Raw genomic sequence first — 16,267 nt, forward strand, 5'->3', positions numbered from 1 at the left:
ATTGATATTATGTTGACTTCTTATTTTAGTAATTAAAGTCATGACTTATTTAAATATTTATCGTTGGTTCAATGTGATTGGTGGCTCGAACTCTGATGCGTAGCACGCCTCGCGGGGTTTCCGCAGGTGGAATTTTGGGGGGTGTTACAACTAATCACATAACTACTATATCTAACATACAATCATCATATTTTTTTTTGGGTAAAGGGTTACCCCGGTGAATATTATAAATCAATAAGCACAATTGTGCAACTGAACTGTTACACACAAAACCTTGGCATACCAAGGCAAGAAAAAAAAACGGCCAAAACAAGCACAACCCAAACAAAACAACCAACTAAACAACCCAGCTCACAAAGAGCAACAAAAATAAAATCAAGACACTACTTTTCAGCCTGGATCAATCTCTAAGTTTCCACTAGGAATCTGCCATTTCTCTAGGAGTCGACGAAGGCCAGGTCTCCACTTGAACTCGAATGACAACATACGTAATTGAACCGTCCGAACAACCTCACGAGCAATCACCATCGGCGTACGGTGGTTGTTTGAGAATAGCCTATTATTTCTTTCTTGCCAGACAAAATACGAAGCAGCTGATAGAACCAATCGACTGATAATATTTTCCGGCACTTGCATGTTCGAGTGCTGAGTCATCCAAGACATAATATCATCCCAGGAACCATTTACACTCTCCATAGCCGTCCATGCCTTGACGTTATTCCAAACCTCCAAAGCAAAAGAGCATTCAAAGAATAGGTGATTCCTCGAATCTCTATCATAGCAACATAAAGGGCAACACATGAGGTTCAGATTTGAAGCGCTTCCCGCCTCCCAAACCGACAATCTATCTTGTGTTTTTAATTTATTTCTAATAACAAGCCACATATGGAACGAATGTCTCGGGATGCAGTGTTTAAACCAAACCATATTAACCCATGGGACTACGTTCTCACGATGCCGAATATTATTCCAAACCTCCTTAGAAGAGAAGTGACAGGAGTTACCATCAAGATCTTTCCAAACCAGCCGGTCTTGCCTATCATTAAACATCGGAACCTGGATATTAATTAAAACTGGAAATAAGTCATACCATGCAATCGGCCAACTCCACTCCCCACTCTGCGATACCAACTCAGCAACCGTAGACTGGAGATGGAACCCAGCATTAGCAATCCGTCGCGGGCTGATGAACCTGCTCAAGGGACCATGATCACACCACATATCGCTCCATACGTTTGTTTGAGCACCATTGCCAATAGAAGACCATAAGAAAGGCCGGAGTAAGCTGCGGATAGCAAGAAGCTTCCTCCAACCCCAAGTCATACGACCTCTACTCGGGACCTCCCAAAAACTCTTGCCTTTAAGCTTATACATATGGATCCACTGAACCCAGAGCGATTTTCTATTAGTAAGGACACTCCAAACATGAGAAGATAGGAGGGCCTTGTTGACATCAGTAATACATCTAATACCCAAACCCCCCTCATACTTGGGCAAACAAACAACCTTCCAAGCAACTTTAGCCTTTACAGACTGTTGGGTGGAACCGGCCCAAAGGAAAGCACGCATACATCTTTCCAGTTCATGAACAATTTTAGCTGGAAGCATGAACACAGTGGCCCAATAAATATGCATTGCAGATAGGACAGAAGTAACCAACTGGAGCCTACCAGCAAAAGATAAGGATCTCGTCATCCAATTGTCAATCTTTTTCACCATTTTATCAACTAAGATTTTGCAATCTTTGTAATAAAGCTTTGTTGAGATTAACGGAACTCCCAGGTAACGAACCGGGAGCGATCCCTCTTGGAACGACATAATATTGAGAATTTCCTGCTTAATAGTACGAGGAACATTACCAAAATAAACAGTACTTTTCGGCAAACTTGGGACCAGACCCGAAACACTTGAAAACATCTTAAGAGCGTCCCGAAGAATCCTCACCGACGCCGCATCCCCATTAGCAAACAAAAACAGATCATCAGCAAACGATACATTAATAATCTTCTGTTTTTTGCAATGTAGATGAAACCTGAATGCATTATTAGAGTAGGCTGCCCTCTTTAGTAACAAAGTAAGAACCTCCATAACCAGAGTAAATAGGTAAGGTGATATAGGATCACCCTGTCTAAGCCCTCGTTTCCCTTTGAAATAACCATAAAGGTTGCCATTAATGCTCAGCGAATAAGAGACACTCGTAACGCAAACCATGATCCATTTAACCATCTTCTGGTGAAACCCAAAAGCATGAAGGACGTCCTCAAGAAAAGACCAGCTCACTGTATCATAGGCCTTTTGAATGTCAATTTTAAAAGCACATCTGGGCGGGCCAATGTTCAAGTGATAATTATGCATAAGCTCCTGGGTAAGCAGAATATTATCAGTAATCTTCCTACCCGGCACAAAGGCAGATTGATTAATGTCAACAAGGCGATCCAAACTACCTTTAATCCTGTCCGTGAGAATCTTACTAATGCATTTATAAAGAACGTTACAGCAGGAAATCGGCCTATAATCCGTCACTGAATTAGGCGATGGACTTTTCGGAACTAGAGCAATGATAGTGTGATTTATTTGCTGAAGCAACTTCCCATTATCAAAGAAATCCAGAATCGCTTTCGTTATCTCCTCACCCACAATCTCCCAAGAGTTTTTGAAAAACGCCGACGTGTAACCATTCGGCCCCGGGGCTTTATTTTCTCCTATGGAAAACATGGCACTTTTAATCTCTTCACGCGTAACCTGCCGGACCATATTACTAGCACCATGCGAATCAAGGACATTAGAGAATAAATCATCATTCACCAACCTGCTTACATTGTCCTGAGTACCCAAAAAGTTCGAGTAATGTGAAACCAGAACACCAAAGACATCGTTCCCATGCGACCAGTTTCCATGAACATCTTGAATACTGTGAATTTTTTTTGCAAGCATTCCTCATTTTCACACAGTTATGAAAGAATTTCGTGTTGGAATCGCCTGCCGCAAGCCATTCTGCCTTAGACTTTTGCTTAAGAAAGCATTCTTCATCATACGAGACGGTATTGAATTCCTGAATACAACGAGCTTCAGAGTCACGTAGAACCAGGTCTAAAGGGTTGTCATCTATTGCTTTCTGAATGGCATCCAACTTCAATCTAACCTCCTTCACTCGGTTGTGGAGATTACCCTGATCAAATAGAAGGCGTCTTAACGGAGACTTAAGAGCCGACAACTTCTTAACCACCGAGAACATAGTTTTACCCGGAATCTCCTTAGCCCATTCCTTGGCAACACACGGAATAAATCCCCCCTTGCTTGCTAGGAAATTAGCAAACTTGAAAGGCTTAGGCCGATTATGGTTAAACGGGAACAAATTCAGAATGCACGGCGAGTGGTCCGAAACCCGATAAGGATGATAGAAAACATAAGCATCTGGGAATAAATCAAGGAGCTGAGTGTTACTCATAACTCTATCAATCTTCTTCAATACTCCTACACCATTTTTCGGTTTTTGGTTCCAAGTGAAACGAAGCCCATGACTCTTAACATCAGAAAGTTGATTGTGTTGAACACAATCATAAAACTCCCTCATCCCTACCGGAACAGTAGATGGCCCAACTAAGTAGTCATCCATCGAAAGAGCTGAATTAAAATCACCTAACACCACCCACGGTCTGTCTTGAATGAAACACTTGTGTTTACAAAGGTCATCCCACAAAGCCCTTCTATCTTGGTAATTATTTTCAGCATAAACAAACGAGCAGAACAGGATTTTATTATCAGATTTTATATGCATTTGCACATGTAACACCTGATCCGATTGGGCTATCACCAAAAGATCCACGACATCCTTGTTCCAATCGACAATAATCCGAGTACCTCTAGAACAGCAGCTCCCATTAGAGGTCCAATCCCACGATCTAAACACCCCTTTACAAATTCTATCAAGCTTACTAACATGAACATGAGACTCCAAAACAGCACACACCTGAAGCCGATTTTCAGAGATAAGTTGACGAACCTCTCTTTGTTTCAGGGGAAGGTTCAATCCCCTTATATTCCATGCACCAATACTACCCATGGACACCAGCTTGACCGGGAGTGCTTGCCCCCTCAGATTTTTTGTTACTAGTACCCGCACACATAAACTCAGAAATCTCAGTTGTATTATGCTTTACACAGTCTTCATCAAATGAACTCTCACCCATACTGTTACTCGTAGTTGGGTCCCCATCAGCCATTTGATCCAGAACCGAAAAGGAGTTCTTCAAATTCAGGTTACTATTACTAACACCTTGACTTGCCTTAGCCGCAGGCCGTTCACCTTCATCATTCTTAGTTCCGGATGGACCAGGACCCATATGGCTAGTTTTTTGTCTATAAACAACTTTCGGCTTTTGCTTCTTTTGAGGAAATCCATATCTAGCAACTTTCCTTTTGTCAGTTACAAACCCATCTTCATCAGTTGTTACTTGTTTAGACTTCGAAGCTAATGATTTAGGACAGGTAGAATCCGAATGGCCAAAAAGACAACAAGCTGAACACCTTTGAGGTTTCCACTCATATTCAACGTTAACTTTTTCCAGCAGAAAACCGTCTTCATCTAACTTAGGAATAGCAAGGACAATGTGCTCCTTTAACTCGTTGTCCGCCGATAACTCGATCATGGCCCGAGCAAAGCTTGTGCGACCCCAATTGTCAGCACACATATCAGCCGTATAAGCATCTAATCTTTTCGGGACCCCAAGCTTTGACGCTAGTAAACTCAGACCCTCATCAGTGTAAACTGCAAGGGGAACATTATGCAATTTGATCCATACCGGCACCGTTTTAATCCCATCCTTTTTCAAACTTACCGATGGAGTCCAAATATTGAGGAATAGGGGAATCTTCCTTATAAGCCAAGGGCCACCTTCTAACACATTTAGCATACCTTCTTTAGTCTCAAACTTGAAGAAGAAAAAGCCACCCGCATTCATCATCAGTTTCGTGAAACCAAACTTCGCCCAAACATTTTTTGCATAATACTCCACAACCGGAAAAGGCAACCTGCTACCCAAGAAATAACCATAAAGAACATTCTCGAGCTTATCCTGGGCCTTTTGGACTACTTCTCTAGGGATTACCACATCCGCATCCTCTCTTGTTTCCGACGGCTTCATAAGTCGGAAGTTAATTTCTTTCTTTTTCCGGAATGATGATTGAAGTTTCTCTGCATAGGAAACATGTACTGACGGCTCAACATGCTGATCATCCTGACTATCAACGATGTCAGCAGCTGGCTGAACTGGAGGGAGACTAGAGAACTGAAGGGAGACTAGAGAAGGGCGACTTGGGCGATTGGGGGTTTCTAGTAACCCTAAACGAATTCAAGCAACTTCATGGTCTGATTTGATATTGATTTGTATCTAAGAATTCGTTTTCTTTAGGGTTCAATCAATTGATATCAGATTAAGCATTGTTTTCTAGGGTTCGGTTTCTTTAATTTCGTTTTTCCTGATTGTTCTTCGGGTGACGGCACTATTTGGCAGATCAAGTTCGTATGGTTTGTTGAAGAGGGTCTCGGCAGAATCAATAATCAGGTTTAGGGTTTGCGGCGCATCAGAGTTCTTTCCTCTTGGTTCAGTTTAGGGTTTGCGGCTGCATATTCTGCTTCCGATTGGATTCTGCTTGGTGGTTGTTCGAAGTCTGATTACCGGCGCTAGGGTTTTCAATCGTGTAGGCGGCTAGGGTTTCCTAGTTGTGTTCGGCTAAGGTTTATCTCATCAGCCGATTTTCCTTGGCTGAATCTCTAGTGACGGCTGCTAGGGTTTGCGGACTTTAGGATGGATGATGTTAGTGGTTCTGGTGGAAATCAAAAGGATCTTCATGCGACACCGAGGGCAACGTTTGAAGAAATTGCAGCAAGGTTTAAAATCATTGACGATCTCTCGGCTCAAACTGAACCTCGTAATGTTAACATAATTGATGAATTGGTTAAGAATTCAGTTCCAATTGAAGCTGAAAACCTGCGGTCAGCAACTAGGGTTTCTGATTGGGAAGGGATTAAACAAGCTACCAAGAGATATGCGCAAAGATTGGAATTCAATGCTGCTGCTCTGGCAGGTCATGGGAATTTGCAACCTTCAGTGACGACGGAACCGTTATCATTTGCAAATGCAGTAAAGAACTCGAACTCGAAGGAGAAGGTGACGGTGAACTTTAGGGAGTTGGAGTCTTCTGAGGTTGTTGATGGAGCTGATGTTGTTATTCCGTTGGCTTCGGTTAAGCAAGTCACGGACAGGTATGCAAACACTCTCTATGGGTATTTCTTGGGTAAACGGCTAGCGTTTCCGGTGGTGGATTACTTTGCTAAGAACAATTGGGTTAAGTATGGTCTGACTAGATTGATGATGAATGCGAATGGCTTCTTTTTCTTTAAGTTTAAAACTAAGGAAGGGATGGATAAAATGTTAGAGGATGGGCCATGGATGATAAGGAATGTTCCGATTATCTTGAAGATGTGGTCGCCCTCTATCAAACTAGAAAAAGAGGATATTAAAGCTATTCCGGTGTGGGTAAAGATGCACGATGTGCCGCTAACAGCTTATACCGAGGATGGTCTTAGTTTGATTGCATCAAAGATAGGGGTGCCTAAGATGTTGGATACGTATACTACTACGATGTGTGCTGTATCTTGGGGTAGAAGTAGTTACGCTAGAGCTCTTATTGAAGTGCAGGCGGGGGCTGAATTAAAAAGAAGTGTCACTGTTGCCATTCCATCTTTAGATGGTAATGGTTATTCTAAGGTGGAAGTCAAAATTGAATATGATTGGGAGCCTTTAAGGTGTTCGTCTTGCTGTGTTTTTGGTCATGATGATAGTTCGTGCCCAAAGAACCCTCAGGTTGTTCCGAATGGGGATTATGGAAAAAAGGGTGATGATTTTCAGGTTGTGGGTGCTAAAAAGAAGAAAGCTACTACTCAAGGGCTTCATATAAAAAATCAAAAACCTAAGGTAGTCTATCGTCCAGTTGCCAAACCTAAACCGAATTCGGCTGTGAAAAATTCGAACCAGGTTTCAACGTCGAACCCTTTTGATAGTCTTAAAGATGACGATGGTAATGGTACCATGGTGGGTCGAGTGGCTGGTAATCAGGGAGGTACCACCGTGGGTCGGGTTGAGAAGAAACCTTCGAGGGACGGGCAGGAATTGGATGAGGAGGAGGTCGAAGAAGTCTACAACGAAACTAGTGCATTCATGACATCGGGTACTCATCCTTTCTCTTCAAAAGCAGGGGCAAGCACCTCTTCTTCCAAGTTCTCGAATGGATAGATTGTCTGCGTTTCGTCTGAAGGGGCTGCGGTTTTGTGGCCACTTTATTTTTGATGATGGTGGTTGAGATTATGTGTTTGTGGTTTGCTTTGTTTGTCTACTAGATGTCGAGTCTTGATGTATAGTAGACTAGGTTATGGGGTATTATAGGTCTTTGGTTTTGTTTTTGTTTTACATATATGGGGCATGTCCTGTATATGAACTAGTGTGGAACACATCCTCACTACTTGTACTTAATTGCGGTTGCATTTTAATAGAATCACTGGGGTAACCCTTTACCCAAAAAAAAAAAAAAAACTGGAACTGTGATCTTCTGTAACTCGTCAATAACGTTAATGATCTTTGGATCTCCCTGCAACACACCCCGACGAGGAAATAAAGGATTCCCATCGATCTTAAGCGGTTTGCTAAACAAAGACGGCTTATCACGAACATCCTGAATATTCATAGGGCCCTTTGACGAAATAAATACATCCTCATGCATCTTTTCCGAAAAAGTCCGAAACCCTAATTCGTCTAAACCCTCCTCACGATTATTATTCATATTCAAGAACAAGGAATAACCAACAGCTTACATGCAACGTGAAGCGAACAGAAAAGACGGCAGCACCACGACGATTACAAGCAACAGAAACCCTAGAAGTACGACAAGAAACGAAAACCCTAAAATCAACTTCAAAAGATTAGAAACCAGGGTAGAAGTCTAGAAACCTTACTCAGAAGGATCGACAACACCTCAATACCTAACCCAGATCAATCGAAATTAAGGTTGAAATCAAGAACTAGGGTTTCTTAGAAAAGTCGCCAAAATCGCCTATGGGACCAGAGAGAAGCCATCTCTATAACATACAATCATCATAGGTAACTTGCATTTAGCATTTGCGATTAAATTGCGTTGCGATAGAGTTGCGATCGCGTTTTCGAATAATCACCACAAAACATAAATAAACATGCACAAGTAACACAGGTTCCCTTGCTTATATAAAAGAGCACGAAGAGAGATTTTGACGATTTTGGCAGACCTCCTAAAACCCTAGCTTGTTCTTGATCTTCTTCCTTAATTTTCAATCGATCTGGGTAAGGTATTGGGGTGTTATCGTTCCCTCTAAGTAGGGTTCTAGATTGCAATCCTGGTTTCTAATCTTTTGACGTTGATTTTAGGGTTTCTCTTTTCGTTTCTTGCTTAGCTAGGGTTCTGCCGTTCGTTCATTATTGTCGTAGGTTTTGTCGTTTTTGAGTTTGTTTTCACGTTGCATGATTAGGTCATCTGCTTCTTTTTTCTTTCGTATGCATGGAGAATACGTATGATAACAGTTTAGAGGATCTAGGGTTTCAGTCCTTCTCTGAAAGGATGCATGGGGATGTCTTTATCAAGTCAAGCAATGCAAACCAGCCGAACCAAAAGGATTCGCGTGATATGTCTTCTTTTTGGGCTAGTCTGGATGCTAAATCGTTAAACATTGATGGATCGTCGATGTTGCCGAGGAGGGTTGTCGGCCAAAAGGAACCTAGAGTGATTAACATAATCGATGAATTGGAGAAGGTATCGGTTCCGGTTCATGAGGCAAGTATTGATGCAGATCGGAATAAAGAGGAGCCTGCCGTTAAGGTCTCATATGCGGATAGGGTAAGGAATGCTGCTGTAGTAAAAAAAGAGGTGAATTTCCGGAAGATGGATTCTGGAGAGACAAAACCTGATGCTGATGTTGTCATCCCTCGTGAGGTAATCCGCAAAGCTCAACAGAAATTTGTCAATATTTTATATGGTTACTTCTTGGGTAATCGGTTGCCGTTCCCGGTTGTTGAGTACTATGCTAAGAATGTTTGGGCTAAATTTGGTTTTAATAAACTCATGATGAACGGGGATGGTTTCTTTTTCTTTAAGTTTGATACTAAGGAGGGTATGGAAAAAGTGTTGGAAGGTGGTCCTTGGTTGATCAGGAAGGTGCCGTTATTTCTTAACGTCTGGTCCCCGTCCATTAGCCTTAAGAAAGAAGGAATTAAATCTGCTCCGGTTTGGGTGAAGCTCCATAATGTGCCTATTGCGATCTATAATGAGGATGGGTTAAGCTTGCTAGCTTCTAAGATTGGTGAACCAAAACGGTTGGATGGTTATACAGCGGATATGTGTTCGGAAAACTGGGGCAGGAGTAGTTTTGCTAGAGCATTGATTGAAGTTAATGCAGACCATGAGCTTAAAGACCGCATCGTTGTTGCTATCCCGAAGCTTGAAGACGAGGGATATATTAATGAAGTAATCAATGTGGAATATGAGTGGAAACCTCAGAGATGTTTCGTATGTTGCATTTTTGGGCATAATGATCAAACCTGTGGGAAGAATGAGAACAGGAAAACTAAACAAGTTGTGGTGGATGATGAGGGTTTTATAACGGATAAGAGGAAGACGGTACGAGTAGGAGTGGTTCCAAGGAAACAAAAGCAAAAATTCATTTACAAGCCTAAGTTCAATAAGTCTGATCCGAGTACATCTGGTACAAAGGATGTAAATGTTAATGATAAGAAGAGTGGTAATGTTAAAACTCAGAACTCGTTTGAAGCATTGTCGAAGATAGATGACATGGAAGGGAAGGAAGATAATGATAGGGAGGGAACAGGTAACTGTAAGAACGGGGGTCAACCTAAGATCGTTGAGGAAGTAGTGGAGACAATTCCAACGGAAATGGCGGCTTTTATGAAAAATGACAACCTGGGAAAGGGTTCTGAGGGGGCAAGCACTCCCGGTCATAGCGGTCTCCATGGTTAGCATCCTCTCCTGGAATATAAGGGGTTTGAACCAACCCCTGAAACAAAGGGAGGTTCGTGTTATGCTTTCTGATAACAAGGTTTCGGTATGTGCTATCTTAGAAACTCATGTGGAGGTTGTTAATCTGGATAGGGTTTGTAAAAATGTTTTTAGAGGTTGGAATTGGACGTCTAACGGGGGAATCTGTGACCGTGGTACTAGAATTATTCTCGGTTGGGATAGTGATGTTGTAGATGTCATGATTTTGTCTCAAACTGATCAAGTTATACACTCTCAGATCTGGTCCAAAGCTGATAATTCGAGTATTTTTTTGCTCTTTTATCTATGCGAGAAATAAATACCAAGAACGAAGAAGCTTGTGGGAGGATTTATGTAGACATAAGCTTTTATGCTCGGATAAGGCTTGGTTCGTCATGGGGGACTTTAATTCAGCTCTCAGCTCAGATGACTCGCTTTTTGGGCCATCTAGTCGGTCGATAGGTATGCGGGAATTTTGTGAGTGTATTGAAGAGACGGAGCTTGTAGATGTTAAGGGTCATGGTCTCCATTTCACATGGAACCAGAAACCGAAGGAAGGAGTTGGCTTGTTAAGGAAAATTGATAGAGTTATGAGTAATGTTAAGTGCCTAGATTTGTTTCCGGATGCTTACGTTATTTATCACCCTTATCGTGTCTCGGATCATACGCCTTGCATTCTGAAGTTGACTAATGTTACTAACAATTCTCGGCCAAAACCATTTAAGTTTCCGAACTTTATTGTTTCAAAACCAGAATTTAAAGTCTGTGTGGAGAAACAGTGGGCGAAGAAGATTGATGGGTTTGCTATGTTCTCGGTTGTTAGTAAGCTTAGAAACCTGAAACCGGACCTCCGCAAAATCCTGTTTCAACAAGGCAACCTTCATAAGCGAGTTCTTGAGCTTCGTTTGAAGCTAGATGCGATCCAGGAACAGGTTGATGCTAATCCGATGGATGTGAATATTCGGAAAATGGAGTTCGAGTGTCTCCATGACTTCAAAACTGCTGCCTATGATGAGGAATGTTTTTTGAAGCAAAAATCGAAGGTGGAATGGCTTTGTGCGGGGGACTCTAACACGGCATTCTTTCACAATTCTGTTAAATGCAGGAACAATCGTACCAAAATTCAATGCATTAGAGATGTGAATGGCAATAGGTTTGAAGGGGATGAGGCCGTGCACGCTCTAGTTGATCATTATTCAGCGTTTTTGGGAAAGGAGGATCAGGTTACTTTTATGAATATGGATGATGTTTTTGTTAATGTCCTTAATCCGGAGAATGCAGCTAATATGGTCCGACAAGTAACGCGGGAAGAAGTAAAGAATGCTATGTTCAGTATAAGTGAAATTAAAGCTCCGGGGCCGGATGGCTACACTTCAGCATTCTTTAAGAATGCGTGGGATATAGTGGGGCACGAGGTAACGAATGCAGTTCTTGATTTTTTTGGGAACGGCAAGATCCTTAAGCAATTGAATCACACAATCTTGGCCCTTATTCCTAAAGTTGATACCCCGGATTCTGTTCTTGACTATCGACCTATTTCATGCTGTAATGTACTCTACAAATGCATTAGCAAGATTATAACTGACAGGATTAAAGGGAGTTTGGATTCTTTGGTTAGTATCAACCAATCTGCGTTCGTCCCAGGCAGACAGATCTCTGACAACATTCTGTTAACCCAAGAGTTGATGCACAACTATCACTTGAACAAAGGTGCTCCGAGATGTGCGTTTAAAATTGACATCCAGAAGGCGTATGATACTGTAAGTTGGGTGTTTCTAGAGAAGATTCTTAGTATGTTTGGCTTTCACAAGAAGATGGTGAAATGGATTATGGCATGTGTCACAACGGCAACGTATTCTTTGAGTATCAACGGAAATCTCCATGGGTTTTTTAAAGGAAAAAGGGGTCTCCGACAAGGGGATCCAATGTCTCCATACTTGTTCACTCTTGTTATGGAAGTTCTTACCTTATTACTCCAAAAGAATGCTCGTTCGGGTACGTCTTTTAAGTTCCATGCGCAGTGCGTAAAGCAACGAATTATAAATGTCTCTTTTGCGGATGACCTCTTTATTTTCGTTCATGGGAGTGTTCATTCGGTTAGAAAGGTTAAAGCTGCCCTGGAGTTATTCACGGGTATGTCGGGGCTTGTTCCGAGTCAGGCTAAAAGTACAGTGTTCTTTTGTAATGTTCCCCAACAAGTCAAAGATGAGATCCTCAATGAAATGCCGTTTCAGGAAGGATCCTTACCGGTAAGATACTTGGGTGTGCCGCTAGTTTCGTCAAAGTTAAATGCTGGGGACTGCAAAATGCTCGTGGACCGTTTGGATAAGAAAGTTAATAATTGGATGACAAAAACGCTATCCTTTGCGGGTAGGGTTCAACTCATCAATTCCGTCCTGTCTTCTATGCATATATATTGGGCTTCGGTTTTTGTTATTCCGGCTAGGGTTGTCAGTGAGCTGGAAAAACGTATTCGGAGGTTCCTTTGGAATGCCGGGAGTGCTGGGAATATTAAAGCCAAAGTGGCTTGGTCCGACATTTGCCTTCCTAAAGTGGAGGGAGGCTTAGGAATTCGAAGAATTTGTGATGTGAATAGAGCCCTTATTACGAGACACTTATGGAGTATCCTTGTCAAGCGGAAATCGCTATGGGTGCAATGGATTTATGCTCACAGAATTAAACATCAGAATTTTTGGGATGTCCAATGTAGGGGATCCGTAAGTTGGGGTTGGAGGAAACTCTTAGGGATTCGCAATATGGTCCGCCCATTTATATGGAATGTCATTCGAAATGGAGCTCAAACAAATGCATGGAGTGACAACTGGTGTCACTTGAGCCCTCTTAGGGACTTTATCACTCCGCGGCACATTGCTAATGCAGGTTTCAACCTTCAGTCTTCGGTGGCGGATATATTAGATGCTAACGGTCAATGGAGATGGCCTCAAGCTTGGTATGATACTTACCCAGTTTTAATTGGCTTAACTATTAGTCGGGATAACTCCCAATTACATGACCGATTGGTTTGGAAAGATCTAGAGGGAAACGAACGGCAATTTAGCTCGATGGAAGCTTGGCATGCTATTCGACTGCGTAGTAATACAGTTAGCTGGGCAAACATGGTCTGGTTCAGTCAATGTATCCCGAGGCACTCGTTTCAGCTGTGGTTAGTGATCAAGAATAAATTGAAAACCCAAGACAGGTTGAAAGTCTGGGAGGCGGGTAGTGAAACAAACCTAAGATTAATGTGCTGCCCTTTATGTCAGCGAGACCGCGACTCTAGAGATCATCTTTTTTTCGCGTGCAATTTCTCTTCGCAGGTTTGGATGAATGTGAAATCGTTGGTGGACATGAAGCAAGTTAATGAGCTGTGGAGTTCAGTTTTGGCATGGATGGAGCAATACTCGAGCTCAACGAACTTGGAACATATCGTTAGCAAGCTGGTTCTAGCGGCTTCGGCATACTTTATTTGGCAAGAGAGGAATAACAGATTATTTTCCAGGATGCAATGTTCAGCTACTCAAGTATCTGAGAAGATTAAAAGTTCCGTGCGTTTTCGGTTGATGGGCTTCAAGTTCAAAGGTCATTCTGACCTCAACCGTGTTCTAAGAAAGTGGAAAATCCCGTCAAGGGCGTCGGATGAAGACCCGGGCTGAGTTGATCGTTCTGTAGGGTCTAGTTTGTGTCTGTGTGTGGTTGTTTCAGTGGCTGTTTGTGGTTGGTTTGTGTGTTCTGGTTGTTTTTCATTTTGTTTCCTAGGCTTGGTATGCCAAGTCTAGTAGGTGTGTTCGTTCTGGCTCACCCTTGTATTGATTTTAGTTGATTTATAAAATTTACCGGGGTAACCCTTTACCCAAAAAAAAACATGCACAAGTAACACATAAATAGCACACACACGTAAAACAATATCCAGAATGCATAATTCGAGTTGCGAATGCGATTGTGATGCGATAAGCGATCAAAGCGAATAACATGCGATTAAACCTCGATTATTAATAGATACTCCACATAATACAACTAAAGCAAACAAATAGAAGAATTTTGATTACAAGTCAAGGTGTACAATCCATAGTTAAGCAAGGAGTGACAGATCGCAATTAGCAATCTTTTTTTCCTTTGACTTTGACTTTGACTTGTACTTTGACTTCCCAAAACGCGGGTTGTTACAGCACCAATCATGATAGCTCCCGATTGGAAATTACCCTTCGAAATCATGTGCAATGCAAGTGACTTTGCAGTTGGAGCTGTCTTAGGACAACAAAAAGAAAAACATTTTTACCCAATATATTATGCAAGTAAAACTCTTAATTATGCTCAAGAAAATTATACAACAACCGAAAAAGAGTTACTAGCCGTAGTATTTGCTTTTGATAAATTCCGTTCCTATCTTGTTCTTTCTAAAACAATAGTCTATACGGATCACGCCGCCAATACCTGTTCAAGAAACAAGATGCCAAACCACGTTTGATCCGGTGGATTCTTCTCCTCCAAGAATTCGACATTGAAATAAAAGATAAAAGAGGAGCCGAAATACCGCCGCCGACCATTTGTCACGCTTAGAAGATCCCGCTTTGGAGTTGACTCGAGAAGAGCTCATAAATGAAAAGTTCCCCACCGAATATTTGGAAATGGTTGAATACCCAGAAGAACCATGGTACGCCGACTATGCTAACTACCTCGCTAGTGGCATTTTAGTCAAAGGTTGGTCACATCAACAAAGAAAAGAATTCTTTGCCGATGTAAGACACTACTTTTGGGAAGACCCATGTTTTTTTTAATATATGTGCCGATCAACTTATTCTAAGATGCGTCCATGGTCAAGAAGCAAGACAAATTCTTCGCCATTGTCATGAAGGATCGTATGGAGGACATCATGGAGTCGCAAGCACCGCACGAAAGGTACTCAATTCAGGATTTTATTGGCCAACCATCCATATGGATGCATACAATTTCATTCAAACTTGTGATGCATGCCAACAACAGGTAATATCTCTACAAGAAATGAAATGCCCCAAAAAGGTATTCTTATTTGTGAAATTTTTGAAGTTTGGGATATGGATTTTATGGGACCTTTCCCACCATCAAAAGGTAATAAATGCATTCTTGTAGCGATTGATTACGTGTCCAAATGGGCCGAGGCCGAAGCTCTTCCAACCAACGATGGTAGAGTTGTGATAAGATTCCTAAAACGACTATTTTCTCGTTTTGGTGTTCCAAAAGCACTAATTAGTGATAGAGGCACCCATTTTTGCAATCATCAATTATACAAAATTTTAACAAAATATGGGGTCTATCACCGTGTTTCAACCGCCTACCATCCTCAAACCAACGGTCAAGCCAAAGAAACAACTCGAGGGCTAAAAAGAATCTTAGAAAAAGCCGTAAGTCAAAACAAGAAAGATTGGGTGGATAAATTAGATGACGCTTTATGGGCCTTCCGAACTGCCTACAAAACACCAATAGGCACCACCCCATATAAGCTCGTCTATGGAAAAATTGTCACCTCCCTGTAGAAATTGCTCATAAAGCCTATTGGGCGTTAAAAAACGTAAACCTAGACCAAGACCTTGCCGGTAAAAATCAATTCTATCAATTAAATGAACTAGATGAATTGAGAAATCAAGCATAATCCATCACCCAAATCTTTACAGATGGAGCAGTAGAAATTAAGCCTCCAAACGGTGTACCCTTCAAGGTAAACGGACAAAGGCTTAAACTCTATCGAGGCTTCGTTGAGGAGGAGGAAATTGAAATGGATCTTCAAGAGGTAGACACGTGATCGGTAAAACGATCAAATGTTTATTTATTTTTGTCACACCCCAAAAACGTCGCAGCGGAATATAAAATGTAGTGGTGACGGAAGTTGGTGCCCATTTATATCTTGTCGATCGATGCATTTAATTGTTGGACATTTTAGTATATTTTAGATGTGAGTTATTCAAACATTACGTTTTAAGACACGACATAACCACGACATAGTTAAGTTGTTTTGATCCTCACGGATCTTATACATTCGTCCCAGTAGTTTTAAAAGTTAGTCCAACATTATTAAGTAACAAATCATGCATCAACAACCACAAGATACGCCGGTTCACCGCATTACAATTTGAGCTTCAGTCAAACCAATTCAAAAGGTGAACTAGGCGATTTTTTGCTCATCTCCATGAATCCTTCAGTTTTTCTTCGTAATCTT

At 41.6% G+C, this 16,267-nt stretch overlaps 2 protein-coding genes across 2 annotated transcripts; both read right to left on the reverse strand.

Moving 5' to 3' along the window:
- Positions 1–2,797: 2,797 nt before the first annotated feature.
- LOC110924684 lies at positions 2,798–3,778 on the reverse strand. The gene has a single exon (XM_022168678.1). The coding sequence runs from the start codon at positions 3,776–3,778 to the stop codon at positions 2,798–2,800; it is 981 nt and encodes a 326-aa protein (XP_022024370.1).
- Positions 3,779–4,055: 277 nt separating this feature from the next.
- On the reverse strand, positions 4,056–5,144 carry LOC110924683. Its single transcript, XM_022168677.1, has one exon. It carries the CDS (start codon positions 5,142–5,144, stop codon positions 4,056–4,058), a length of 1,089 nt encoding a protein of 362 aa, XP_022024369.1.
- Positions 5,145–16,267: the final 11,123 nt, after the last annotated feature.

The sequence above is a fragment of the Helianthus annuus genome, chromosome 17, assembly GCF_002127325.2.
Source record: "Helianthus annuus cultivar XRQ/B chromosome 17, HanXRQr2.0-SUNRISE, whole genome shotgun sequence".
Classification (NCBI taxonomy): Eukaryota; Viridiplantae; Streptophyta; class Magnoliopsida; order Asterales; family Asteraceae; genus Helianthus; species Helianthus annuus.

Bases quoted from the DNA above. Each gene is read 5' to 3' on its own strand.
- LOC110924684 (XM_022168678.1), bottom strand. From the start codon at position 3,778: ATGCATATAAAATCTGATAATAAAATCCTGTTCTGCTCGTTTGTTTAT.
- LOC110924683 (XM_022168677.1), bottom strand. From the start codon at position 5,144: ATGAAGCCGTCGGAAACAAGAGAGGATGCGGATGTGGTAATCCCTAGA.